Source organism: Sorghum bicolor, chromosome 2, assembly GCF_000003195.3.
Source record: "Sorghum bicolor cultivar BTx623 chromosome 2, Sorghum_bicolor_NCBIv3, whole genome shotgun sequence".
Lineage (NCBI taxonomy): Eukaryota > Viridiplantae > Streptophyta > Magnoliopsida > Poales > Poaceae > Sorghum > Sorghum bicolor.
The window spans coordinates 69,216,686-69,244,291 of NC_012871.2; the positions used below are offsets into that span (position 1 = coordinate 69,216,686).

Genomic DNA, 27,606 nt, shown 5'->3' on the forward strand with positions numbered 1-27,606 from the left:
GAACTAAACAAGGCCTGGGTACCGTGCATGTGCTATGTTTGGTTGGCGCTGTTAATGGCGGTCAATGGCTTAATGCACAAGTTTTAATTTTTATTATCTTCTCCAGCACACAACAGTACACTGCATAAAAATAACATAGACCCAGTTAAATACGGAATTTATCCAAATGGCTCACCAGAATTCCAAATTACGTATTAAAGTTACTTCCGTCACTTATCATCACGACATCATAACAATCTCCAATACAAATAGTACTTTGGCTAGCGACATCTTAAACATCAGTGGCGGATCTTGAAAAAATAAGTCACGAGGAGCTTATGTCATAATCTTTCATCCCTAACCTCTCTTTTTAAGCCTAAAGTAGGTGCAAATCTGTAGGAACCCGCCCCGTCTAGATCCGCGCAATTAAACATCTATTGCCTTTGGTATTACATTACATAAATATATCTTCACAACCAATATATTAGCACTAATAATGGATTGTCAATTTTGTATAATTTGGATACTGAATATAAAGTAAAAAAACAAAGTTTGCCTTATGACTAGGGCCTTGTTTAGTTTCAAATTTTTTTACAAAATAGGAATAGTAATACTTTCGTTTGTATTTGATAAATATTATCCAAACATGTACTAACTAGACTCAAAAGGTTCGTCTCGTCAATTCCGACCAAACGGTACAATTAGTTTTTATTTTTGTCTATATTTAATACTTCATGCATGCATCTAAAGATTTGATGTGACGGGAAATCTGAAAAAATTTACAAAATTTTCTAGGAAGTAAACAAGACCTAGTAATGGGACGAAGCAGAAAGATATCTTCACAATGAATATAGTAGCACTGCTGTTACATGTGTAGAATAAAAAAAATGATAAGCTGGCCTAATAAATAAATAAATAAAGGAAAAAATAAAACCGTTTACACACGACATGACATGACATTGAGTAAAGACAAATGTGGGCAGAGGAGGCTCCCCAACGCCAACCCCGAGGAAGAAGAAGGGCAGCTAGCGCAAGGACAAGGCAGGCGGCATAAAAATTGGGAGAGGAGTCAGCCCAAGGCAGTTGCGCTCCTCAAGGCACGCAGCAGGCCATTTGAATGTGACAGGGCTCCCCCTTCACTCTTCAATTCTGCTCGGAAGCTAGCTGCCCCTCACCTCCAGCTCCAGTCCCCGGCGTGCGGCCTTTGAAGAACCAGTGGGCAGGTATGGCTGGCTCTGGCTAATGCTCCTCGTGTGATCTGTCGGCAGTTTCTAGCTAGCGGCTGCCTTCCGCGATCTGTTCAAGTAGTAGCGAGTATTTGCTCTAGGTGTGTGAAGATTAGATTTCTGTGGGAATTACTAGTGGAAGCTCCTCCAGCGGGGAAATGCTTCCGATTTGCTGAGCGAATCTGGATTGTTCTTATGCCATTTCTCCCAAATCTTCGCTCTTTTTTTTTGAAAGGAAATCTTCGCTCTAATTGTTTCTCTTCCAATCGTTCCCTTCTCTCCCGCTGTTGCCGATTTCTGGTCTGAGGGGCTGAACTAATGAAGCAACTAAATGGTTCAAGTGAATTCTCTCAGCAAACGGGTTAAGTAGTTCTTTGCATCTTGCTGTGCCTGATAGAGGACCTCAACTAATCTGGTTCAGAGTCCTGGCCCTCGTATTCTCCTCCAATCTGCCTTCTGAGTTTTGGCTTGCAATCTTGTGGTACCAAGTACAACATCTGTCCTGCCCAAAAAGTCAAAATCTTGTCCTAATCCAGGAACGGAAGTACTGCAAGTCTGCAGCTCTTGTCGCCTGCAGGCTGCAGCCCTGCACTCGTTTATTTCTACTTGTTCTTCTCAAGGAAGCCTCTTCCAAATTCGTGTTCCAGTTCTTGTTTGCTTCATCCTAGTTTACATATTTATAGGATGAGTTTGGTGAACAACCCCACATGATTTGGTGCCGCATTTTGATTTGTTCATTAAAGAGGAAAGTCCACTACCGGTCCCTAAACTTGTGCTGTCGTGTCATCCCGGTCCCTAAACTCACAAATCGATTATTTAGGTCCTCAAACTTGTTCATCTGTGTCATCTCGGTCCCTAAACTTGTTCAATTGTGTCATCCCGGTCCCTAAACTTAGAAATCATCCGTTTAGATCCTCAAAGTTGTTCAGTTGTGTCATCTCGGTCCCTAAACTTGGTTTTGAATCTCATCTGGGTCAAAACAAAGCGATCTAACAACTCTATATCAAAAAATAATTCATAACTTTTTCATATGAACTCAAATGAAGACAAATTTTATACCAAAGTTATAGTCCTCAGCACAATCTACAACTTTGTAGTTGAAAAGTTTTTTATTTGAAGTCGTTTAGTGTTATAAAATTTAATTTTAAATTTTAAATTTTAAAATCTATAAACTTATAAAAAATATTTTGGGAACCTAAACGATTTTAATTTAAAAACTTTTCAACTGCAAAGTTGTAGATCATGTTGCTGCCTACAATTTTGATATAAAGTTTATTTTCATTTGAGTTCATATGAAAAAGTTATGAATTATTTTTCAATATAGAGTTTTTAGATTCGTCCTGTTTTGATCCAGATAAGACTTAAAAACAAGTTTAGGGACCGGGATGACACAACTAAACAAGTTTAAGGACCTATATGGGAGATTTTTAAGTTTAGGGACTAGGATGACACAACCGAACAAGTTTAGGTACCTAAACGGTCATTTTACGAGTTTAAGGACCGGGATGACACATCTGAACAAGTTTAGGGACCGCTGATGGACTTTACTCTTCATTAAACTAGCCCCCTAAGGAATCCAGTGACTGAATAAAAAGTAAGCAAGAATCCAAAGGCAGAAAGGGGTCAGTCAGGGGAGGTAGGTTCTTTACTTTGCCGTCTTGGCATCCCATGAGCAAGAGAAGTGATTCTGGATGCTTGCCACCAGCTGCTTCTTTCCCTTGCTGCTCTTGGTGGTGAATCGTTTTGATCAGCACAAACCTTTCTTTCCTAGGATATGAAAAGAAAGGGGCAGGCCATCCAGAGTGGCCTACACAATACATGCATGTCCTCAAAAGCTGGCAGCACTATCAGTGAGCAAATTGGGGCAGAAAGGAGGGGTGGAAAAGAGGGGGTGGGGGTGGAGCAACCGAGCAACGTTTGGGCGTAGTGGATCTTTACACATCAGTTTGTTGGTGGGATCCTCCACTGAAATTTCCTTTAGAAACCACGCAGACGGCACATCGTTTTCCATGGTCGTCTTCCATTAACTCCTGTTATTTCAGGGTCACCACAACTTCAGATATTGTTGAGATCTCCCAATCTATGTGAAATACTCGTCAGTGCTATATTAATTATAGTGTTAACTTGACTGATCAATGATGCATTTCCAGCAATGTAGTGTGTTTTTCACTGAGTAAATACTGAACAGTGTCATGTAATTTCAACCTAATGTTCTATTCTGCAGAAAGGAGTATATATAAGAAAGTGTGGCACATTGACGACACTTATATTTACGGATAAATGTTGTGTGGGTATCATATTTCTTCAAGTATGACCAAAATATCTGCTAGATTTGCTTGTGTGAATTTATCATAACACTTGAATGAACTAGGAATACAAGTGGGTTGACACTGTGCTATCATGGCGGTTGAATCATCGCAAGCTTGTCACTCTCTTTGTTTTTATCAAACAGCAATCATGGCAGACAATTGCCTGCAATTTCACCCTTCTCTTCCTGCAACTGCATACTACTAAAAATGCCATGATTTTATTCCTCTTGTTACGCAACCTTTTCCCTTACTTTTAACCACTGCAGTACACGTCCAGCCTTTCACCACTCAACAGCTTTTTGCCTGCTTGATCCAATTGTTGCTTCAAGCTTTGCTCAACTGCCTACATGTATGAAAACTAATCGGTCGTTGTTCTTCCATCTGACGAAACAGATCATGCCTTGCGCCACCGAGGTCGTCCATGGCGAGGGAGGCACGATCAAAGTTGGTACAACGGGTACCATCGGCTCACTCATGACGAGAGAACTGGACACCATCAAGGTGGCGCCGCAGGCGGCCGCGGGCACCCCTCGCCTGAGGCACCAAGGCCGTCCGGTCTCAGTGCTATGTGGAGCCACTACTCCTCGGAAGCTCATGTTGAGGAAAAGCTCATCGGACATCTCCAGCAGCAGCAGCAGCAACAACAGAACCGACCGCGTGAGCGCTGAAGAGGCCTGCAAGCCAAGGAGGGTCTCCCGGAGAAACACCTTCGACTCGCCGATGCTGCGGTCCGACAGCGCCCTCATGGACAGGACCCCGAATGCCGGCAAGGCGAAGAAGAAGGGGAGTGTGTACGGTGTCGAGGTGGTGGACATCAAGTGCGGGAACCCGATGAGCAGCCGGCTCAGGAAGCTTGGCTTCTCCAAGCTGTCGGAGACGTTTGCCTAGCTTAACTCGGTGGTGTGTTGGCAAGAACAAGGACCATCACCAGCATCTGATTGAAGGATCTGCATTCTGCTTGCTGCTGCCCTCTCCCTGAGGCGTCTTTGGCTTTGGAGGACAGACAACATGTGCCGGATTTAGTGCAGCAATCATCCACCTGACATTGTCCATTCGTTCGCCCTTGTAGGCTGCAATCCAGTTTGCATTAGTAGTTGTCACTTTTTATAGCTGCTTTTTTCCTCTGTGGAAACTGCTGTTGCGCTCTATATATGACAAGTTAATCTATGAGCCATCAGGCATAAGGTCCGTGATGGATGATGTGTTGATGTAAGGATGAACATTGACCTTGGCCTGTTTAAAATGCCACTGGATTTACCCAAGTGCTCCATGTCACGAATGGGTTAACAAAGTACTGAAGGCTATTATCTTAGGTTTTGGATGCAGATTTGCCAGGAAAACATTGTAGAAAGAGTTTTTATTATAAAGTAGGCTGAAATATTGAATTGATGCAATGATGTTCTAAATCAGGCTAACATTTAAGTTGTTTGTTCATGGTTGAACCCAATGCCCAGGAAAATATTAGCAGCAGACATGCATGGATCGAGGCGTGCTTCCCGGTTGGTGGTAAGAACACTCCAAGGGCATCGGCAGGCAAATACTCGGCTAGGTCTCATTGCTATTCAGACGTCATCCATTACTGTCCCCAATGCACGTTTTGTGTTTTGACATGCCGACCAACAGTCAGCAGGAGATACGTAAAACACAGAGAACATGCCAAAGCCATGGGCCATGGCACAGTTATCCTTTTCCGAACGGAGGCATAAGATGAATCTGCCAGTCATTTAACAGTGTTTTTCTCTCACAATAATTAGGCTTTCAGCCATGGCTTTTCTAAAGCAAAGAGCCCCGAATGTGGCCTTCAGCCGATCAGCCTTTCGCACACACCCTTTACAGTTTGTAAGTGTCCATTATATCCACATATCCCCTCTTTTCCATTGAGAAAACCCATTCCTTGTTTCGTGTATGCACCTCTTTCCCACGGGCTAAACTTGCTGGTGAATTGCTGAATCACAAATTGCTACGGTAAGAAACAGTTCAGCACCTCTTCCTTGGCTGCACTTTTGCAAAAGAATGTTGGAATCAGTTAAACTTGCATATTCAATCAGTTACAGCCACCCCAAATCCTAGATTCTTTGAAGCAACAACTCACAGTCCCTCCATGGAGACAATTATCTTGATGAGTTGAGTCTTTGGTGGATGAGAAATGGAGTTATCTCCCCCCTCATAGATGAATGGCTGACACTTTGGTTGTAATTCTTTTTTCCTTGTACTCTCTTAAGTTTTTGATAAAATTTCAGAGCAATCCTCTCCCATCATTGTTATATCTCACACCAACCCCAACGGCCCGACCCAACTCGATCTCGAAAAGTTTTGTCCATCCTCTCAACCTTTCCTACGGAACATAAAAGACACTTTGAGCTTGGTTTCTCTTATTAAATTTTAGCTAGCTAAAACTATTTTATGTGATTAAGACAAAACCATTTTAGCTCCTTTTTAGTTATTGCATTTGGAAGTTTAGTTACTAAAATGATTAAAGTTTAACTGGCTAAAATTTAATGAGGAGAACCAAACAGACCCTTTTATCGCTCCTGCACTCTCTGAATATCTGCCGTGCTGTGCTGTCTTGCATCATCAGATTAAAAAGCAGCTGAGAGATTCCCAATTCAGGCAGTGATCGTCACCTGGTTTTGCCGAACACTGAAGGCTAAGCATGCATATATAAAACAAGTTGTGCAGGGCCAAACACTTGAGTTCAGCAATCAGCACTCAGCAGTGGCGTGTTAACTTATCCACTTCCTCAGTACTGCAGCTCAGTGCCCTTCCCAGCCTCTCGCTCTCCCGACGCGCACGTCCCTCCGCGCTCCGAACAAGAAGCCGAGCCCAGACGCAGAGGAGGAGGAGGAGGAGGCCATGGCGTCCATCCCGTGCACCTTCCAGCTCAGCACGGCGGTTTCGAGGAGGGTGTCGCCGCGGGCGGCGGCGCAGGGGAAAGGCCAAGGAGTCGCGGGGCTGAGGACGCCGCTGGTGGGCGCGGGGCGGCGGGGCCTGGGGTGGCTCCGGCCGTCGCGGCTGAGCCGCGTGGTGCCGGCGAGCGAGAGCGGGCGGGTGGGTCCCACGTGCTGGTTCAAGTTCGGGAACAAGGACGCCGAGGGCGCCGGCATCTACGGCAGCCAGGCCAGGGACGACTTCGACCGCGACGACGTCGAGCAGGTCTGCCCGCAGCAAATCTCTTGAGCTCCTACATTCTCATCTGCAGGGACGCATTCGCATTCTCTGTGGATTGTAGCGCAGAGCAAAATCTAAACCGCACCGGCGGGCGATTAATTGACAACCGCAGTACTTCAACTACATGGGGATGCTGGCGGTGGAGGGCACCTACGACAAGATGGAGGCGCTGCTGAACCAGAAAATCCACCCCGTGGACATCCTCCTCATGCTGGCGGCCTCCGAGGGCGACCGCCCCAAGATCGAGGAGCTGCTCCGCGCCGGCGCCAAGTTCGACGTCAAGGACGTCGACGGCCGGACGGCGCTCGACCGGGCCACCGACGAGATCAGAGAGTTCATCCTCGGCTTCGCCGCCAAGAAGGTCTGAATGATCACGTGCAGGTCGTCGATCGTGCCCAATTCTTCTGGACATTTGGCTGGATGTAAATGTTTCGTTTCTGATGAAATTGGTGGAGAGTGTTCGACCGGGAGGTTCACAAGCTGTTTGTTTGCAGAGGTAGTAGCTTTCCGTAGTAAGCTGCATTCTTAGTTCTTAGTTCTTACTGAACTCTGAGGGTGTACTGCGACCGGCCAAATCGCTCAATAAGGTCATGCTTCGTTAAGAGCTGGTCAAATGAAATCATGGGGGCGGGCTTGAAGAAAATCAGAGTACGGAACTGGATCTCTGAAGATAGTTAACTACAAACTGTAGACACCAAAACATTGCGAATACCCATTCTCACAGCTGAAGCAAAAATGCGGATCCAGATTGCAATGCCTTCATCATACTTTTATTCGTCAGCTTAACTACACTGATCATGAGTACGCATAGTTTTACATAGGCTTTCTTGCCCAAAGATTCAGTAAGGGGAACACTCTGTCACTACGCCTGCACAACGAACACGATATAGACCTCTATAACCCCACTACGAATCCACCGAATCCTTATTCATTTCCTGTTATCCATGTCCATTTTGCTATACTTTTGTATGGCTTGTCAATGTCCCTAACTACAAAACGTTGGGTAAGTGGCAGCTGTACTTCAACTTGGGATGTGAGCGGAGTGCTTGCTGCAGAGCCGTATCCACAGTCACACCCTCACGGAACAATTTGTCATACATCAGGCACATGAACTGAGCCAGGTACTCCTCATCATCCACGTCATGGTTGCCGCCTTTTTCCACATCACTGTCCTCCCAGTCACTTATAGGGCTAACAGGTTCAGGCTCCGATTCGTCGGCTTCTTCATCCCCGATGACAAACTTACCATTCTCTAGGCTTCCATTGACATCCATCCCATGGTAGACTATTGTCTGCGAATCCGGAGGCTCGATGGACGATGAGATGACTGCTTTGGCACCACAATCCATGAATGCCTTGACCAGGCCATGAGCAAGGCCATACTTACCACTGCATACAATAATCCTCTCCCTCCATGCTCCAACCTGGGATATCACATATGTAAGGAATCATAATGCCCTAAGCTTATTGATGTGCGAAGAAGTGCAATAGAAAAGAAAGATAGTGCAGTGTAAAAGTTAAAAAAAACATATTCAGCCCTACTTTTAGCTGCCTTGGTCCAGGAAACAGGTTTCTATTTGCAGGGCTTAAAAATCATTGAGCTCAATCACAGGTATTTGGATACAAGGTAGTAGCAGGGTCTAATCAAAGAGGTGCACAAAGAATAGTTTCATGGCAGCAACTTCATTTTAGACACAGTTTGGGTCTTTGGGAGTTGGAAGAGTGACCGCACTCTGCAGAAAAAATTCAATTTGGCTAGTGTTTCCTCCATAGCTAACCAAAAACCAATAAGGTGCCACTGGCATGATTTATACTTGAATCCCTTTCACAATTTTCCTAAGACACAGATTTGATTGCCATACTTGGCAACTTTCACAGCTGGCATGCGATCTGAGGAATCAGTGCATGCATGCTACACAAATTGACTTACCATCCATCGAACATCTTCAGGTGCCATGTGAACAGCAGGCACTGTCCTCCTAAACATATATGCGCCAATTTCTTGGTTATCTTCCATTACCTACGGCAAAGGATAACTAAGTGTGCATAATAATTACTTAGTTGGAAACAAGGAGACAGCAAAAGCAATTCCTACTTGTGTTTGTCGACCTATATAGCGGTGGTGTATCCCACCGATTTCAAAAGATGGCCATTCGGCAACCAACTCAGATAAACATGAAATCTTGGACAGGGAATATGCACCCTTTCTATTACGCCCACGCAACAAGGTTGACAAGCTAGTTTTGACAGATTGCAGAAACCTGTCTGCAAGTTCCCCGGGTTCAGCGACCACGAATACATCATTCTGCCAACTGCAACAGTAGTTTTGTGTCATACTCATAAGTCATAACTATAAACCAGCAACAAACTAAAAATTGCTGAAGCATGTGAAACATACCTCAATACTGAACCAGTTGAATCATTTTGAAGAGCCAAGTGTATCACACCAACTTGAGGCATATTCTGCAGTTTATCATACAACGACCGAACATGTGCAGATGGCTGTCTTGACTTCAATGGTGATGTTGGTGGTGAGGACTTTGTAGTTGGGTGGCCATCCAAACTAAGTGGAGGAACTAGGTCAATTCGACCGATCCGTTGAGTGCCCTCTGGACTATATAGAAGTGGACTAGATGGGAAACTTCCAGTAAACAAGGGAGAAGATATTGGGGTAGGAAGTGCAGTGGCTGGCTTCCCAAACCCAGAAGCGCTATTCATTAGAGCTAACCTAATACCATTCTGGGAGCAGAAAGATTCAAGGGAACGTGCATGATTTATTTTCTTCCCAAAATCAGGACTAAATGAAGCCTCTACAAGTAAAACCACACGCCTCCATCCTAAGGTAGGATTACTTTCGCTGAAACCTGTTAAGGGAGGATAAGAAACATATCAACTAGATTCGAAAACATTTTTTTATTTTGTTTTAAATGCTGATTTTCGGGAAAGACAAACCTTGATTTAACGATGTCAGTCTTGAAAATGAAAGGGATTTGTAAATATCTGATGACTTTTCTTCCTCTTGGTACCTTGGGACCAGAAGCTCACAAAGATCCTTGAAAGCCATAAAGTTCTTCTGAATGTACTCATCAGTTGCAGCTTCCAACTTAAGCCAGATAGCAGGATCAGTTTCATCTAACTCCATACCGCACCGTTCATCCACTGCCAAAATAGGAAGAAGCTCACTCATTTGAATATGCAGGCTAATTAGATTGAAACATATCAAAAGTAGTACACAACAAATTATGGCTATGTTGCTACAGATCCCAACATAATAGTTTCTCTTCTAGCAAATGCTAAGAGTTCCTTTGAAGTTGAATTACCTGGATTAAAGCGGAAATATTGCATTTCAGGAAGCATCGGTATCAGTGTATCCAAAGTTTCTTCAACTCTCTCCACTGAGCATGCACTTTCTATTAACACTTGCCCTGTGTCCAAGTAGCGCCATCCACCTCGTCGACTCTAGATACAGACATGGAATAAACCTATATATAAGTTGGACCAAAGATGTATATTTCATATCAAAGTTCACTGGGAGTCTAAATGTATTGTAGTGTACAAGTTAAATTTCAAATTACAAGAAACCAGTACTCATCTTTGATCATTTCAGTATCTCATAGTAATAGATGTATGCCTGTTCTCTACAAGATGTAGACGAGTATGTGCTGCTAAAATCCTCCCTCAAACTGTCATTTTAGGATTTTTGTCGTTTAATCTTGCTTAACGTTGACCAGTCATATTCATATAAAGAACTACGTAACTGACTACGTAAGATGTTGCTACATTCAACAAGCAAAGTACTTCCACAATATTTAGTTTTATTTATTTGAAAGCATATTTTCATAAAAACTGCTAGTCAAAGTGTCACCTTGTAAGCCATATCAATATTCCTAAGTGCCATATATTTTAGATCAGAGTATAGAATAGATGTGTAGTTTTCTTATGAGGTACTTAAAGATCACAAATCCAAAAGGCAGGGTCATAATTGGAAATGAACCAAGTCTAGCCTACAAATTTAAAAGTCTGGTCCTCTGTTGCTCGATATTGAACCAATGAAACTCCTCAATGACAATATACCATTCTGTATATGCGTTTGACATCTTCCAACAGCAGGGAGAATAAAACTTATTTTCATAAGTAAATTTCTGAAGTATTCAGAATTGCACCAGTTGCTGAGTATTAGATAATTTCAACGACAAAGCGAGAAGCATTGAATTACCTTAGTTGGAACTGAGCCACATCCTATCGAGACTAGACAATCTATTCGTGTATCTGGCCACAGAAGTTGTGCTTCTCTAATGGCAAAGATTGTAGGATTGTTGGCAACAATAGCTCCATCTTGCCAACGATTTGCATCTGGAAAAATGATAAGAAAAAATAACAACCGAGGAACATTCAATATCAAAAGGCCTTCAAGAAAATAAGGCATAGTCTATATTACACAAAATAGATGCCATAGTTGAGTCTACAAATATTACCTACAGAGAAATCATCCAGATAATATGGTGCTGCAGACGATGCTCTTATCGCTTCCCACACGCGATGCTTGCAGCTCCCCATGAAGGCACCACGTTTAATACCCACTGGCGCACCAGAAACAGCCGTACCGATTGCACCAATTGATGGACTTTCTGCCATTCCTGGTGATACCTCCAGAGTGCCAGGAGGATACTGGACCATGCTATCAAGTTACCATACAAATATATATTCCAAATCTCAACAGCAAAGGGAAAAGGAATGCCACAACTTTGAAGCTATGTCCATCTGGACAGTATACATTGTTATGAACAACGAAATATAGAAGGTACAATTTGACAATATATTCCTATTTAATTATGAGGATTAATTTGGTTCCATCATACAACTTTACAAACTATTCCGGAACTGAAAAGAGAAAAAGCAATTAGGAAGGATAAAGGACAAACCTGATAGTTCCGGAATATATACGGTTGAGCAGGCATGACACTGACTAAAGTGGATACAGCAAAAACCTTCGGAATGCCTTTTACAGCAGATTCAATTAGAAGGTCACCATCTTCATCGGCACACATTTCCTTCAGTAACCTCTCAAATTGATCTGCACTGTGCTGTAATTAAGTCCTTAGTCAGTAGTCCATTGTGCACAACATGAAACATGATACCAAATTTATCACTTCATTAATACCTTGGACCCATGTACAACCACTCTGAAACTTTGTGATGAACTTTTGAAAAGTTGATCAATCTTCTCCTTCCACGTAGCAGCTTCATCCTTTGGGATAGGTTCAGCAAATACAAGTTTTCCTAGGAAAATCAACAGTTCAGTTGGCAACACATTGGCATTGGCAAGGAAACTTCAAGAGGCAAAAGAGAAGCACCAAGTTTTGTGTATATTTCTTCACACTGATCCAAAGTCATCTGCTTGATCCCAAGAGCCATTGCAAGCATGCCACCAGTGGATGTACCACATATGAGGTCAAACATTTCATGTATGCGTTTCCCAGTTCCTTGCTCTATCTGTTTAAGCATTTGAACAGTTGCAAGGCCTTTCATGCCACCACCATCCATTGATAGAATGCGTAGACCCTTCTTTGCAACTGGCCTTCCTCTTATTGCTCGACGCAAGTTCTCATTCTCCCCTAAATGGTTTGAAAAGATTCATAAACACATCAAGACATGTTATGGCTACTGATTGTTCGCAAGGAATGATAGTAAGGACCAAAAACTAGTATACCTAAGATTGCCAAAGCACGTGCAGCTGCCTTGCTGACACGACGCTCTTGTGAAATAGTTAAGCGGATTAAAAGGTCACGCAAGCTTTCAGAATGCATGAGGGTGCGACGAGTCTCCAAGCAGAAAGCCAAATTGCCAACTGCAAACAGAGATAGACGTTGCACCTAGCAAAAAGAAGCAAATAATGATGAGCTCTCTGGTGGTTATCCAAATAACACATCAACCAGAGTCTAAATTCAGCTCATCTTGCCTCAGAGTTCTTGTGTGCGCAAAGTGCTTTCAATGACTTCAACACATCTTTTGTCAACATCTTTTGAGCAACATGATCAGAAACGAAAGTTAAGGTGACTACCACTTGCAATACTGATACTAGTTCTTCTTCATCAGATGATTTTAGTACAGCTTCAATAGGCTTCATAATGTCACACTTAATCAGCTGCATTGCTGAAGAAATATCAGATGCCAGTGATGAAATAGCAAGACATGCTTGCTCAACCTGCAAATGCAATTTAAAAATAAAAAAGAATAAGGAAATGTTAAATGCTTGAACATGACTCACTACAGAAAGATAGTTGGGGTGTGTAGTGTGTACCACATGACGATTATCACTGCTTATCATGCTTATAAGCTGCCTGACAGCATTCTCTTCTTTGCTAATTGCAATATGGTTGCTACGATCTTCCATTATTTTGGCCAAAGCAGAAGCTAGCAAAGGATGGTGACAGGAAGAGAAACGGAAAACAAGAGAGAAAAAGGCACTAAGTTTGTGCCTGGCCGCAATGAAGTAGGAACTATTCTCAGTCTGAAATAAAATCCAAACGTCCTTGTTAGAAAAGTTGAAAGTTGTGGGATGACCTAACTAATAGAACAACAGAAGGCCATACCTCTATTTGTACAGTGACAGATTTAAGACTTTCCACTGCTTCAATTCTAATATTTGCAAGTGTGAGATGCCTGAGGTTATGCAGTGGCAAAATTTCTGGAAGAAACTCTAGAGGATTTCCAAACAAGCGCAAAATTCGGAGCTTGGGCATTGACCTGTGGGAAACAGATAATGAATCATGAGGAAATAGCACCAATTAGAAGCCATCACTGTAACAAAGAACTCCACAGTTAAACATTAAATAACCTGAAATCCAATAGTGGCCGGACAAGCTTGTTATGTTCTAATGATAATTCCTCCAGCATAACACATTGCCGCAGTTCTACTGCTTGTGTGAGAAACAAAAAGAAGAAAAAAAATTATATTGTTGCAAGGGCCAAGGGCAATTGATTAGGCATGATCCTGAGCAAATGGAAGTCTGCACAAGCTTGAAGAAGATATAAAGCACCAGCTTTAGAGCAATATAAATTTAACTGCATGTGCACACTAACCAGGGACAGAAACTAGCATGTTGTTGTTAACTGACAGCACTATCATATTCTTCAAAGCACCAACTTCAGGGGGCAAAACTGACAATTTATTGTTGTCAAGATATAGCTTCTCGAGAAGTGGAAGGCGAGTTAACTCAACTGGAAGCACCTGCCAAAATTTTTGTAGCAATTCATGGTTAGACTGATTAATATCCTCCACCCATCACTCGAATTTCATAGCCAAATAGACAGCTGACACGGCAACATGAAACTTGGGGATTTACACAATACATACAATGTATGTTTGCAAAGCAGAAACAGCAATAGTAATTAGAAATGCAGCATTCCTACATCCTCTTCTGTTTTACCTCTCATTTACCTGAAAACATGTTTTCAGCCTCTTGAAACAAATGACATCCAGTTTACGGTTCAATTTGGCTGTTTCTTTGTTTTTCCGTGGTGCGCATGTTCTTAGGTTTGAGTCAGGGATGCTTCTTTGTTTTTTCTCTTTTTGGTTTTGTAACTTGTTACTCTTCTTTAGTGAAATGGCATGCAGCTTTTCTGCTTCCTACCAAGGCAAGGTACTAAAATAGAAAGGCAGGATCCGCCGAAGCTAGGATCATCATACGCCGCTTGGCAGGCTGCCCTCCATCAATCCCCGTAACTAGTCAAGATAGGCTTTTCCATTGCCGGGAAGGAGGTAAAGGGCAACCCCTTGAGTGACTGAAGGCAAGCCCGGATCCATAGATAGATGGTTTGGTTCATATTGGTTAGGGAGCAAGACTAGGTGTTGATTTCAGCCCTATGCAGCAGTACTATTAAGACAGTGAGAACATGGTGATTTGTGCTCTTGGACCCAAAAGAAAAGGCTGCCATCAAACTCTCATCGGGCATAGACACTTGTAGTCATTCGAGAGGTCTGACTGACTACCCAAACCCTAGTTTAGCATTTTTTCTGTATCAATAAACTGAAATCCACTATCTGTTTCCTTCCATTTATGGGAGACCTTGAATGCACCTTTTTCCCACCCAACAAAAAATTCATCAAATAGTAAGCTTATGTCAGATAATAGTGTGCCATACAAGAAGATGATTTAGCAAAGTAACAATTATTTCTTCCTCCGTTTTAATGCTGACTTAGCAGCTCATTACAAAAATGATTTCACTTTACCCTTTATAATCATATTTTAGCATTCAATATATTTTGCATGAGTAAACATACAGGTCTGTGCAATTTAAGTAATGGGCTCACAGCAAGATTCATTTGTCCACCATAGAATGACCCTTTTGTAGCATGGTCCATTTCTTTAATGTCTTGGCACTGCCATGAATGAATTAAAAAAAATGGTATAACGATGGACTAAATCATCTCATTCAAATTGAGAATGCTCACTTTTTTTTGGGGTGGGGTGGGGTGGGGGGTGGGGTAGTCCATTTCGACCAAGTTCAATTCAGTTGACTGCTGATCTTTTTAAAAAGAATAAAGAATACAATCAGAAACTGGTGTCCCAACTCCCATATGATTCACTTCTTACAGATCAGATATATATTTTATTAAAAGTGAAAAGGTGATCAGCTTGTTAACATACTTTATACTTAGTAGGTAGTTCAAAATTTTCCGTAGCCAATCAGGTATAAGCATACTCAGCATGATATAGATCACCCAAAAAGATCCTAATGCCATTTCACCATCCTAGGTACAACGTTAAGGCTAATTCGCAAAAAAGATACAGGTCCTAACTGCAAAGAATGTCACATTGCCATTAAATTTTTGTTTGGTGAATACATAGATAATACACATTTCTGTAAATTAATCAGGGAATGTTTATCAAACAGATACAGGAAGCAATCGTTCCCATTTCTCATACAACCAGGTGACTATACATCACCCTGGGGCAACCATAGCAATCATAATTCACATGAGCAACATCAGAACAATCAAATAGTTGGATTTGGTTGCTGAAATTTACTGCATCCAAGGTCTTTTCAAACAAGTAACATTAACCAAGTAACAAACTAACACAACCCACTGTTAAAACTGATCAGGATCTCTAAAACTAGCACAGAAACACCTAAGGTAGCACAACGCAACATCTGAGATAGCCTAGCAGCTACAGCATTACTTCAATTCTGAGCCAATCTAGCGCGCATGGAAATGATGACTGATGGGGATCAGAGGCAAGGTAGTGAAGGACGAACTCACCGACATTCCGCAGTTGCAGAGGCTGAGCATGGCGACTGGGCGCCAGTGATCCGCCAGCACGGGCACGCCCGCGGCGGCTGTGGGGCCATCCACAGCAGGCGCAGGAGCGAGGTTGGATCTGATGAGGCGCGCGAGCACCCCCGCGCCATCGCCGCTGCCCAGCGCAGACCCGGGGGCCCGCGACACACGCACGGATCGCAGCGCCTCCCGCCTCCTGACCACGCGCATCTCGATCCGCACCCCTTCCTCCTCCCCGTCGTCGTCCATCGGGGTCAGGTCAATGGAGACGGCATCGTGGGGCGGGGGCAGCGCGACCATGAGCTGGGACTGGAGGCGGAGCGCGACCTGATCCTCGTCGTCCCCCGCCGACCAGTCGAGCTCGATGCGGAAGCCGAGGTCGCCGTTGCGTGTGCATCCGGCGGTGGGCGAGGAGAAGGATACAGGGGTCGACGATGCCGAGGCGGAAGGGGAAGAGGACGCCGGATGGGGCGGGGACGAGGGCTGATTGTCGTCGTTGTCATCGTAGTCCCCGTAGTCGAGCGTGAGGTGGAAGATCTCGGAGCTGCGCTTCCAGCCCAGGCCCCACGACATGGCGGCCGCGCCCTCCGCATCAAATTGTGGATGCGGAGGGCAGGGCTACGGCTCGGATGCCGGAAAATGGAGCGGTGCGAGGACGGCGACGTCGAGAGCTCGAGAGTCGAGACACGGGAGGGGGGCGGGTGTCCCGGAGGAGGGAGGGAACGGAGGGAAGAAGGGGGCCTCGTTGCGTTTGCGTGCCTGCGTTTGTGTTTGGTTCGTTTGGTTTCGTCTCTGTGGAATTTCTGGGTTTATTTGGTCTTTTCGTTGGGGGTTTACGAGCATCCAAAATCCACGACGACTGTACAGTACGTACAGCGGGTACAGGCGGGTCCTCCGGCCAGCATCACCTGTTTCGTTTTAGGACGGCCTCCACTAGTCAAGCGCTCGAGTTTCTAGTTCTAGAAGAATATCGTGCACGGCCGCTTGGCGCGAGGGGTCATTCGCGCGGTCGGTGTGAGCGCAATTTCCCTTCTAAATTCGTTTAATTTATTTTAATATTAAAACACGCCTGAATTAGCGTTGGTGATGAAGCATTATCTACTTCTATCTATTTATTATCTACGCTATAAAAAACAAATGAGTCCGCCTTGTTTTTGTCTTCCTTTTAATGGTGTTTTTCTCTAACAGCAAATATTTTGTGTCATCTGCTCTAAGATTTTCTATCCATCTCTTTATCTTGTCTCTTGAATGTGTCTCGAAAGTTTGAAGTAACTAATCATATTTGTTTGAAATCTACCAACGGATGGACAAAAAGCCCACATCCAAAACTATCTCAAACTGTTTGACAATTTTTTTGTCGACCCATGTTTTCTCACCTGATGGCTTGATTGGATGTTTATATACGGACCTTAACCCACGTGGATTGAATCGGATACACACTATCTCTCATCTCTCACAATCTCTCACAACTAAAAAGATTACAAATAAGAGACTATTTTGTTGCAATAAAATTTCACCTCACCTTCGTGTTGGCCCATGCAATCCCATGTCCGTAAAGGAAAGCTGCAAGTCTCATGCGATTTGACAAAGAAAAGCAGGTCAATCACGCTCCCACATCCAACCCTCAACCTGGTAGCAGTCCGCTTTCACCATGTGATTCCACGATCGACGCCCTGCGCGTGAACGCTCATAGAAGGAAAGTCGTGGAGTCCTCCCCGCGATCGATGCCCAGCCCACGCTGCCTTGATGACGCTACCTTGCCCATCTTGACACGCTCTTTCCTTACACCGCTGTCAGTCACGCGATCAATCGTGTTCTTCCCCTACGGTCCTCCTTCCAGCACACGTGCGGTATAATGTTGATATTTAATTTTATAGTATTGTTATTTTATTATGCGGTCAGTGTAATTTTAAAATAAAGTTTAACTATTCTGTAGCAACACACAAAAATGATACCTGGCCCAAATAAAAGCCTAAGAATTCCTTTACCCACCCGCGTACCCAATCACATAGTATATCCTCCATCACGGCATCATGACCATCCCTTTTCTATCTTTCACATCGATCACACCGCAAGTATGTTTCCTTACTCATCTCACCGCACAACAATCTGATCTTATGTTTTCTCATTATGTGATTGTTCATTCATAAGTTTTCTCATGAGAAGATCTGAGATCCCTAGATAGGTGGGTTGACCCTAACCTAAGACCAGGCATACCAAATGAGTATATAGTGCCATCTTGGTCTTGGACACCAATTTGATTACTGGAATGTCTTATTATATATTTTTCCTTTTTTCGAACAACAACGAAGAGATTGCTAGACGGAGCATGTGTTGATAGTTAGGTAATGATATCTCCTATGAGAATAACAATAGCCATTGCATTCATGTACTATATAGTGTATGTTCTCTTTCAAAGTAGGGTTGCCTTACTGATTGACTTATCAAGTTTAAGCCATATTTTTCAGCGAACGGATAGTGTTTTTCTCTTACAACAAATCAACAAACAATATTTTTAGCCGTGGCTTTTCAGTAAAGTGAACAATCATCTTTCAGTATAGGGCGAGACGATGAGTTTGCTTCTCTTTTTGATAGACATAGCAATTGCAGCTCAGCCTCCAAATCTAGCTGCTTCGTCGAAGCCTGCAATTGTGGATTGATATGTCATTTTTAGTAAATGTAACAGATATGCCACTACTATTGTTATAAGTGGAACAGACATGTGAGTGGTTGCATAAATTTAAATTCACAACACACTTTAACACGTCGAAATATTTTCATATTTACCAGGGTGCGTCATTTTCTTAAAATAAAGTATACTAAGGCTTTGTTTAGTTACACCCAAAATCCAAAAACTTTTCAAGATTCCTCATCACATCGAATATTTCGGCATATGCATAGAGCATTAAAATATAGATAAAAAATAACTAATTGCACAGTTTATCTGTAATTTACGAGAGTGCCACAGTATCCAAAAAAATTTTTTCACCAAAAAAAAAGGCCTAAAACATATTTATTTTACTCCACCAGGTCTGCCAAATTTTGAGAAATAAACTCCAGTGTTTGCTCACCTGAATTAAAAAATTTCAGATTTTACTCTGCTGGTGTCCCCAAAATTTTAAAAAATAATTTGCACGTTGGATTAAAACATATTCAGCTTTACTCCACGAGTATGCACTTTTTTCACTCCAAAAATTGTTTGTCGGATTAAGATATAGTTTTACTCCATCAGAAATGCTCGATTGGATAACAAATTCAGTTTTACTGCACCAGAGTTTGCTTGCTGGATTAAAACACAATTAGGTTGACTCCACCAGCGTTTGGAGAAAAGTGCATACTCTGGTTGTCATGGCCACCAGAGTTTGCATACACAATTAGGTTGACTAAAAACTGTTTGGAGAATGAAAAATATAGAAAACAAATTTTATGTAAACGACTCTCTAAATAATAATGATTTAAAAAATGAAATTTAGAAAGGCTGTCATGGCCACGATTTTTCCAGCCCAAAAATATCTAAGCTTTTTTTTTGACTCGATCCAGCCTGTAAAATACTCATGTCTAGCTTAACTTGATCAATCTCTAGTTAATTTCCCATAATGTGCACGTCACTAACATTCATCGTGAGTATTGAGATTTATTTGACTTAGTTGGTCGTAGATGACAAAAGCTGAAAAAGGTAACGTGGCGTATTAAACACAAGAAACTAAATTCCATATATACTGTATTAATGTCTCATCCACATCGTCCAAGCATAAACAAACAGTGTTGCACGTACTAAAATCAAAAGCTGATGAAATGATGCCCTGGATCTATTCGATCTTGTAGTACATCTTTTGACGATGGCAAGGTTTGGTCGTGGATTAGATTAGCACTCAGCTCAGGACATGACTCGGGGCAGGGAAAGCTTAAGTTAATCTCGATGCATGTAAAAATCGGCGTAAGCGCAGCTTTAACTTGGCGAATAGCTTACCACCGCCTCCGCAAACGGCGGCATGCTCGACGCCTTGACGAGGAACAGGAAGAGCCTGCGGCTCTGTATTCTTCAGCATTTCCAGTTGAGCCACTCTCCGTCGCGTGGAGTCGAGCAAGGGTTTACCTCGTTGGCAAAGGGTCGCGAGGGCGGCGACGGGGATCCACAGGCAGACCACGGCGTTGTCACCAGCGTCCAACCACCTCGCGACGGCCTCCTGGGCGGCGGCGGCGGCGCCGCCGTTACGGCCGCCGGCTCCAGCCTCGTTTGCCAAGGCCTTCATGTGATCTACCACCCTCGCCACCCGCTCCATGGCCCTGCAGATGTCGAACATGAGCTCGGACACCGGAAGCGGGTTCGCTTCCTCCACGAGCGCCCCGGCCGAGGGCCCGTCCAGGTCCAGCGCGCGGAGGCCCTCCTCCAGCGAGAACAGCATCGAATGGGTGCTCTTGTACTTGCCGGAGCTGTAGTTCTCGCCGCCCAGGTAGAAGCGCAGCTCCGCCACCAGCCTGATTATGTGCTCCGCGAAGATCGTGCCGACCAGCTGATAAGGCTGCTTGGGCGCAGGCATTGCCGATCTAGGCCTTGGCCTTGTTTAGTTCACCTGAAAACCAAAAAGTTTTCAAGATTCCCCGTCACATCGAATCTTGTGGCACATGCATGAAACATTAAATATAGACGAAAACAAAAACTAATTACACAGTTTAGCTGAAAATCACGAGACGAATCTTTTTATCCTAGTTAGTCTATAATTGAATAATATTTGTCACAAACAAACGAAAGTGCTACAGTTCCGAAAAGTTTTCACTTTTCGGAACTAAACAAGGCCCTTGTTTAGTTCTGAAAAGTGAAAACTTTTCGGTACTGTAGCACTTTCGTTTGTTTGTGACAAATTTTATCCAATTATGGACGGATCAAAAGATTCGTCTCGTGATTTACAGCTAAACTGTGTAATTAGTTTTTGTTTTCGTTTATATTTAATGTTTCATGCATGTGCCACAAGATTCGATGTGACGGGGAATCTTGAAAACTTTTTGGTTTTCGGGGTGAACTAAACAAGGCCCTAGTAGGAGTAGTAATTTGCAAGCACGACTGCTGGAGACTCTCTTTTGGCCTTTTGGGTACAGAAAAAACTCCTTACCGTAACGGACCTATATACACGTGTCGACGCGCCCTGAACGGACTCGTCGAAGAGGGGGTCAAATCCTTGATCGATTACGGGTGGGAAACGAATCTTGTCCCATCTCATATTCACTGTTTTTTCAAAAAAAGAAAAAAAGATCTTTTCACTTTCACCCCCATAAATAAATCTAAATCTAAACGTCACCTAAGTGTCGATGCTCGTGATCTTGTCGGTTACAAAATTATTATCTAAACTAAAACAAAAGAATAGGCATGCCTTATTCGGTTCACAAGGGACAAATCCTCAAAGGATCTTATCTGCTACAGCATTGTGTACTGCCCCATTGTTTCGATGTTCCAGGTCATACGAAGTTTGCCTTAAAGCATGTCAGAGAGGCTCGACAGTAATGTTCCATGTCACACGAAGTGATTGCCTCAAATCCTGTCAGAAGACATTAACAAGCCTTCGTGGCTTCTTTCTGACAAAAGACATTAACTCGAGAAGCGTTGTAGCGAGCTCTCGAGGCATTCTAGCGAGTGACGGAGTGAGGGACTGCAGTTTTTATTTTAGAACCATGTCTGTTCCCTCCAGTGGAATAAAGCAATAGAGAAAGAGTGGTAGTACTAGCTTGCCCTATGAATTTTAGGACCTATTTGGATCACCGGATTAAAGTTTAGTCCATCATTAGATAATAGGTTAAACGTGGACTAATTAAAATTTCTTTTTCTAGTGAGTTCTACTCATCAATTAGCCTCTATTAGTTTTTGTTAGACCTTAGTTGGTCCATGTTTTGGTCTTCTATCTGACATCCAAATCAGTCGATCCTTGTCATGCCAGTGACGTAAATAAGCTACAAAGTAAAGATTTATAGATGATCATAATATTAACTCGGTCCGCATAATTTTAGGAATCATAGGTTAGTACGAGAAATTTAAAAGACAATAATGCATTGTAGGACTTATTTATTTGATCGTCTCAAAATTACGTGACAATGCATGAGACAACATATTATACAACAGCAATGTACTTGCCCTCCCTGGTATCCTGTAACCCCTCCCTGTGTTTGATGTGTTCGGTTCTAAGGGGGTTCTGGATGGGAGGTTTCAATCTGTCTATTTTGCACTAGGCTAATCAGTGATTGTTTGCTCCCAGTGCAAGCCCAGACCAATAGACTTCCACAATTTGGAAGCCCCATCAGATCAACAGTATAAGCTAGATAATCCTCAAAATGGCAAACGTCAAACTGAGACAAACACATTGTTATACATGGTAGATAAATTTATGTTCACTTACTATAGAATTCTGAGTGCAGCCATTGAGTCCAACAGTTGCTACAGATAATGAAAAAAAGTCGACCTGCAAGGGTAAAGATGGCCCATGGGTATTTTGTTAAGAAGACCTTCTCACACAGACAATAACAAAAAAGAACTCTACCCCCACACATACACAGCAGCCATAATCCTATGAGAACCGGGCTTGGTCTTAGACGTGCGCTTTGAAAGAACTCTACCCCCACACATGCACAGCAGCCATAATCCTATGAGAACCGGGCTTGGTCTTAGACGTGCGCTTTGGTTGTGGGGATAGACGAGGGGTGTCGGTGTCTGGACCCGTGGCTCAGATACCAACGAGTGATTATGAGTCTGCGTGCCTCGAAGTCTAGATGGTGATGCAAGAAGAACACAAGCGGTTTATACTGGTTTGGGCCAACGGTGCCCCTACGTCCAGTGTGAAGGAGGAGACTTGTATTATCCTGCACCCGAGATGTTAGTGGTAAGAGGTTACAAGCAAGTTGCGAGAGATGGTACGTGACCCAGGTCTGGGCTGAAGATGTGGTTGTGTGTATGCGTGTTCGAGTGAACCGTGGCCATTTCTTAATAGGTCATTGCCTTCCCTTTTATAGTCACAAGGGGAGGCAGGGTTTACATGTGCTGGTGTGATAGTTTATTCGATGCAGTAGCGGTAGGGTGCCCCATCCTCGGAGCCGTAGTCGCGTTGCGGTTCCCCCTATTGATCATGCGGGGCCATCCCTGATGCTGTTGACTTGATGTTTGGTCCTGTTTCCACTCTACCGAGCCCTATTCAACGTTATGGCCTGCTTTTCTGAGACCTTGTAACATCCCGGATTTTTTTACGTAAACCAAAAATACGAGCTTTTTAAAATTTTTCTTGTAATCATGTGAAGCATATAGTTTTTAGGTCTAACTCGATCCTAACCCGCTAACAAATCGTGGCATACATATAGATTTGCTTGTAGGCGAGTGCCTTTGTTCGTGAGTCATCTTGAGTTGGGTCTTGTTTAGGGTTTTGAGTTTCTTTTGGAGTGCACAAATCCGTAGCAAGGTCTTCCCGAATCTCCGTTGAGCCTATCTCAAAAGGCGAAGCGAATCCCTTCTCAACCTCTTTATAGGAGTACGTCTCAAACTCCATTGGATTTTATCCGATCTCTTTTTGAATCCTTCTCCAAGCTCCTTTGTTTTCATTCCTTTGTGTTTAATCAAAAATAGAAAACTCCTTTCTATCCTCTTGGGCCGAGTCTCCCTTCCTTCTCTCCTTTCTCCCCCCTTCCTGCAGCCCGGCCTGGCCTCCTGGCCCATCCACCCCGCTCGGCCCAGCTCCCACGCGCGCCTTACCCCGGCCCAACCCGCGCGCGTGGCCCAGTTCCCTCTCTGGCCCAAGTCGTGGCCGGCCTGCGCAGGCATGCACGTGGCCCAGCTGGCCGAAAGGCCCTGACTTCCCCCTTTCCACCTTGCCGCAACGCCCCAACCCAACTCGCGCAGGCCCGCTAGGACGCGCTGCGCGCGTGCTCCCCCAACCCTAGCAAGCTGGAGCCACGCCCAGCTCTCCCAGGCTGCCGCCGCCGCCTCCCAGGGGCAGAGTCGCGCCCCGCCACGAGCGCTCGCGCCCCCCTACACCGTACCGCGCGCACCCGTGATGTGCGCCGCGTGTCCCACTCGCGGCACGGACACCGAGGATGGACGCACTGCCTCTGGAACCCTAGGGCACCGCGTATAAAAGCCATGGCCGCCGTCGCTCTCATCTTCTTCCCCATGGTGCCGCCACCCTCCTCTGCTCCACCTCGGCTCGCCGCCCCGGAGCCCGTGAACCGCCTCGGCGCCCTCGCCGTCGACCGAGCCGCCGAGCCGCAGCAGAACCGCGGCCACGACGTCGCCCGCGCCTCAGCCACGCCCCTGCTCCGAGTCCTAGGCCGACGCGCGCACGTCGCCATCAGCCGCGCCCTCGGTGCCACCCTCGCCGCGCCGAGCCCCGGCGACCGTGGCTGCGACCTCGCCCCGACGCGTCCCCGTCCTCGCCATGGTCACCGCGTCAAGCTTCGCCCTCGCCGCGCCGAGCCCCGACCCCGCGACGTCGCCTACGGCCTCACCGAGCCCGGCGTCGAGCCTCGACGCGTCCACGTCCTCGCTGAGCCACGGCCTCGCCCGACAACGTCGAGCCCGCTGCCCGGAACAACGGCGCCCTCGCCCGCGACCCCGCCACCGAGCCGACCGCGCCGGTGTCGACAGCAAGCCCCGCGACGCCGTGCGCCCTCGCCCGCGACCCCGACACCAAGCCGCCGAGCAGCAGCGAACCGCGAGCACGACGTCAAGGCCCTGCGACCACACCAGCAGCGACCCCGGGTCCTCATCGCCAAGCCCCTGCCGCGCCGAGCTCGTGGTCCAAGCCGGCACCTTGGGCACCGACCTCGCCCCGGCCACGCACCGAGACAGAGCCGCCCAGCACTGACGCTGCCGAAGCCCTCGATGCCGAGCTTGCCGCGGTCACCACGCCCATGGTGATCGCGAACACCTCCCTCCACCGAGCCAGAACGTGCAGTAGCGGTACCACCTCACACGGGGCTCCTTGCTGTCGCCAGTGAGTAACCAAAACCCCAAGCCATCCGTTTTCACTTTGTCGATGTGCTCCTACCTGAGACCGGCCTTCGTGCCGTGTTCTACCACTGTCACAGGGAGGCCCCGAACCTGCTGCACCTTTCCACGGAAGCCGCAACGCTGGAGCCACCTTGAGCCGATGATCGCCTTGCTACATCTTGCCGAGCACCGGCCAATGACGAAGCCACGCAACCAAGCATAACCACCACCTCGCTGCATCTGAAGTACAACAACTGCGCTCTCCGACCAGCGTAGCCACGGTGTAGTCAACCCCGTGGACACGCCGCGACCCGAAGCCCGCCAACTGCAAGGTCGAAACCCCCCTAAACACTAATCGACGTTGACGAAACTCCTTCATATTGATTCATATCTTGTTCATACTTGTTATATGATTTATCTATATCCATGCCTGTGCCGTGCCTTCGTGCCGGTCTATTTATATATCGATCCATTTCTATCTCTTGTGCTATTGGAAATGTGCTGCTCCGAGTTGTCGCAGTGTCTTTGTGTTGATGATGGTCGAGTCGTGATTCTTTGTGAGTTTTGTCATTGACTGAGGACCGAGCCTTCGAGCCGGTCGGGGAAATGGTAGTGCGTTTGATCATTTCGATCGTGGGATTGTCCCGCCGTGATCGCGATGCCGAGCGTAACTCGTTTCCCTGTGTTTAGTTGACTCTCTAGTGCTAGGATCGTTAGCGACCCTATTCGACCCACAGGCGTGGTCACAACGGACTCGCTGTCGGTGCGCCTCCTACCCGCACCTAGCAAGCCACTAGTGACCTAGTTTAGTGGGAGACTAGCGGACGATGATCGTGGGACTTACGAAAGCCAACTCGTTAGGTGGAGCTCATGGCCGCGAGTCGCCTCGCCATGGTCATCGGGCTTTACCTTGTTTCTCGCATGATTATCTTATCTGTATCGTATGCTTATGCCACCTAGACCCGGGCATTTCCCCCTAGTTCCCGCGATGACAACCGCATCGCCTGGAACTATAGGAATGACCTTGTGCTAATTCAAAAGCACCTAGGTCGTGAAGTGTTATAAGTTGGAATAGATCGTGGGGTCGTATCTCTTTTATCCAACCGTCGTTCATTCCATGACGAGTTGGTTGAAAGAAAGTGGACTCCGTTCTTCCTCTTCTCTCTTGTTCTCAATCCCCGTCGATCCAGTAAGATGTGGATCGAGCCCTTTTGGATTGTTTGGTGTTTTGATTCCATTTCTACGAGTCCCGCCGTCGCTATGGCAAGTGGATCAACGGGAAGTGAAACCCGTGTATTTTCTCGCCTTTTTGGTTCTTTGTGTTTAAACTCTTGAATGCTTGTACCTATTCGACCGTAGCATTTCCTTGGTTCTCGCGGTGACAACTGCACTGCTAAGAACCCTAGGGATGTCTTAGTGCATTTAGTGTACCTAGGTCGTGGTACCCTACAAGTAGTTTGAGCACTCGTGATTCTTGTGTGTCACTCTTTCTGATTCCCCGTCTCATACCATGGCGAGTGGATGGGAAGAAGTAGACCACTCCCTTTTCTTCTCTCTTTGTTCCACCCTCTCTCAGCTCTCGCCAACTACAATGGCGTATGGATTGAGAGAGACCGAAACTTCTCGTGCTCGCAGTCTTTTCGGTTCTCGTCGATCTCTATGACACTTGGATCGGAAGACCGTAAGCCATGGTGTTTGCTTAGAATGAGTTAGAGTCTAAGCCATTTATTAAAGCCGTACAGGTTGACTCAGTTAACCCGGTAAGTACCGGCTAGGCTAGACTCTGGCTTGTACTTAGTGAACAACCATTCCCGTTTCTTTTAGCCCAGGGATCGGACATCCGCCGAGAGGACTAAGTTGTTTTCCTTTCGTTGCTCTTTTAGTGTAGTTGTTCCTCAGTGTTCTGTCGTCTCTTTTCGCAGTCTTTCTAGGTCTAGTGGTTTGACTGTTTCGCCTTGTTTGTCGCTTTCGAGGTAGTTGCTTCGGTTAGCTTTGATCGAATCAGGACCCGTTGGAGGGAGGACATGCGGAAAGGAGGATCTCGGATGAGAACAACTACAAGTGCACTGTGGATCTTGGAAATGACACTCAACAGGTGCCACGTCCCACCCAACCTCGTAGAATCCTATTAGACATGCAATAATATAGATGCTAGTGCTTTACTTTTATGCAAATGAACTGAGATAGGTTGCATGGTAGAAATGCTTGTGAGCCATTGCCTTGTTGCAACCTATAACCCTCGCACACCCGCTGTTAGGTTAGATGCTTGCATACTACTTGCTACTGCTTCTACTACGCATTATATCTGTGATGTGATGCAATGTGGGAGATTGGATGTGAGTGGATAAGGCACGTGGTGCCAATAAATGGATAATGAGATGGTAATGGATTTGGGGAGATCTTGGCGTGTGTCTTAGGTGAGTGGTGAGGGTCGAGTCGACCGAGCAGGATCTACGACGTGTCTTGGGACAAGTCTTGCCGGAGGACGCTACCTGGGCGTTCTCCATGAGAGATACCTGTGGCGGGTACATGTGGCAGGGAGAGGTCCCGGAGTGGAGTGTCTTCGTGGGATGAAGCACCGGGATGGGAGGTGCTGTTTAGCACGGGGTAATCGGATGTCCCGTCGAGCCGGGCATCGGTTGGCCCCTCGTGAAGATATCCTGTTTGGTCACCCTAAGG

General features: G+C 45.4%; 4 protein-coding genes across 4 annotated transcripts; 3 read left to right on the top strand and 1 right to left on the bottom strand.

Moving 5' to 3' along the window:
* Positions 924–4,826, top strand: LOC8084052. Its single transcript, XM_002460743.2, has 2 exons — positions 924–1,202; positions 3,908–4,826. The coding sequence occupies exon 2, from the start codon at positions 3,911–3,913 to the stop codon at positions 4,400–4,402; it is 492 nt and encodes a 163-aa protein (XP_002460788.1). The 5' UTR covers positions 924–1,202; positions 3,908–3,910; the 3' UTR covers positions 4,403–4,826.
* LOC8080135 (protein LHCP TRANSLOCATION DEFECT) lies at positions 6,098–7,284 on the top strand. The gene is made up of 2 exons (XM_002460744.2): positions 6,098–6,667; positions 6,795–7,284. Exons 1-2 carry the CDS (start codon positions 6,368–6,370, stop codon positions 7,047–7,049), a joined length of 555 nt encoding a protein of 184 aa, XP_002460789.1. The 5' UTR covers positions 6,098–6,367; the 3' UTR covers positions 7,050–7,284.
* LOC8080136 (phospholipase A I) lies at positions 7,408–16,759 on the bottom strand. Its single transcript, XM_021454457.1, has 18 exons — positions 15,948–16,759; positions 13,766–13,913; positions 13,521–13,599; positions 13,276–13,429; positions 12,984–13,193; positions 12,642–12,887; positions 12,393–12,555; positions 12,037–12,297; positions 11,844–11,962; positions 11,605–11,766; positions 11,158–11,350; positions 10,899–11,035; positions 10,003–10,141; positions 9,635–9,841; positions 9,081–9,546; positions 8,778–8,994; positions 8,613–8,702; positions 7,408–8,106 (listed from the first exon to the last, which is right to left on the bottom strand). Exons 1-18 carry the CDS (start codon positions 16,536–16,538, stop codon positions 7,672–7,674), a joined length of 4,017 nt encoding a protein of 1,338 aa, XP_021310132.1. The 5' UTR covers positions 16,539–16,759; the 3' UTR covers positions 7,408–7,671.
* On the top strand, positions 24,079–24,855 carry LOC110432776 (protein IQ-DOMAIN 14-like). The gene has a single exon (XM_021453592.1). The coding sequence runs from the start codon at positions 24,079–24,081 to the stop codon at positions 24,853–24,855; it is 777 nt and encodes a 258-aa protein (XP_021309267.1).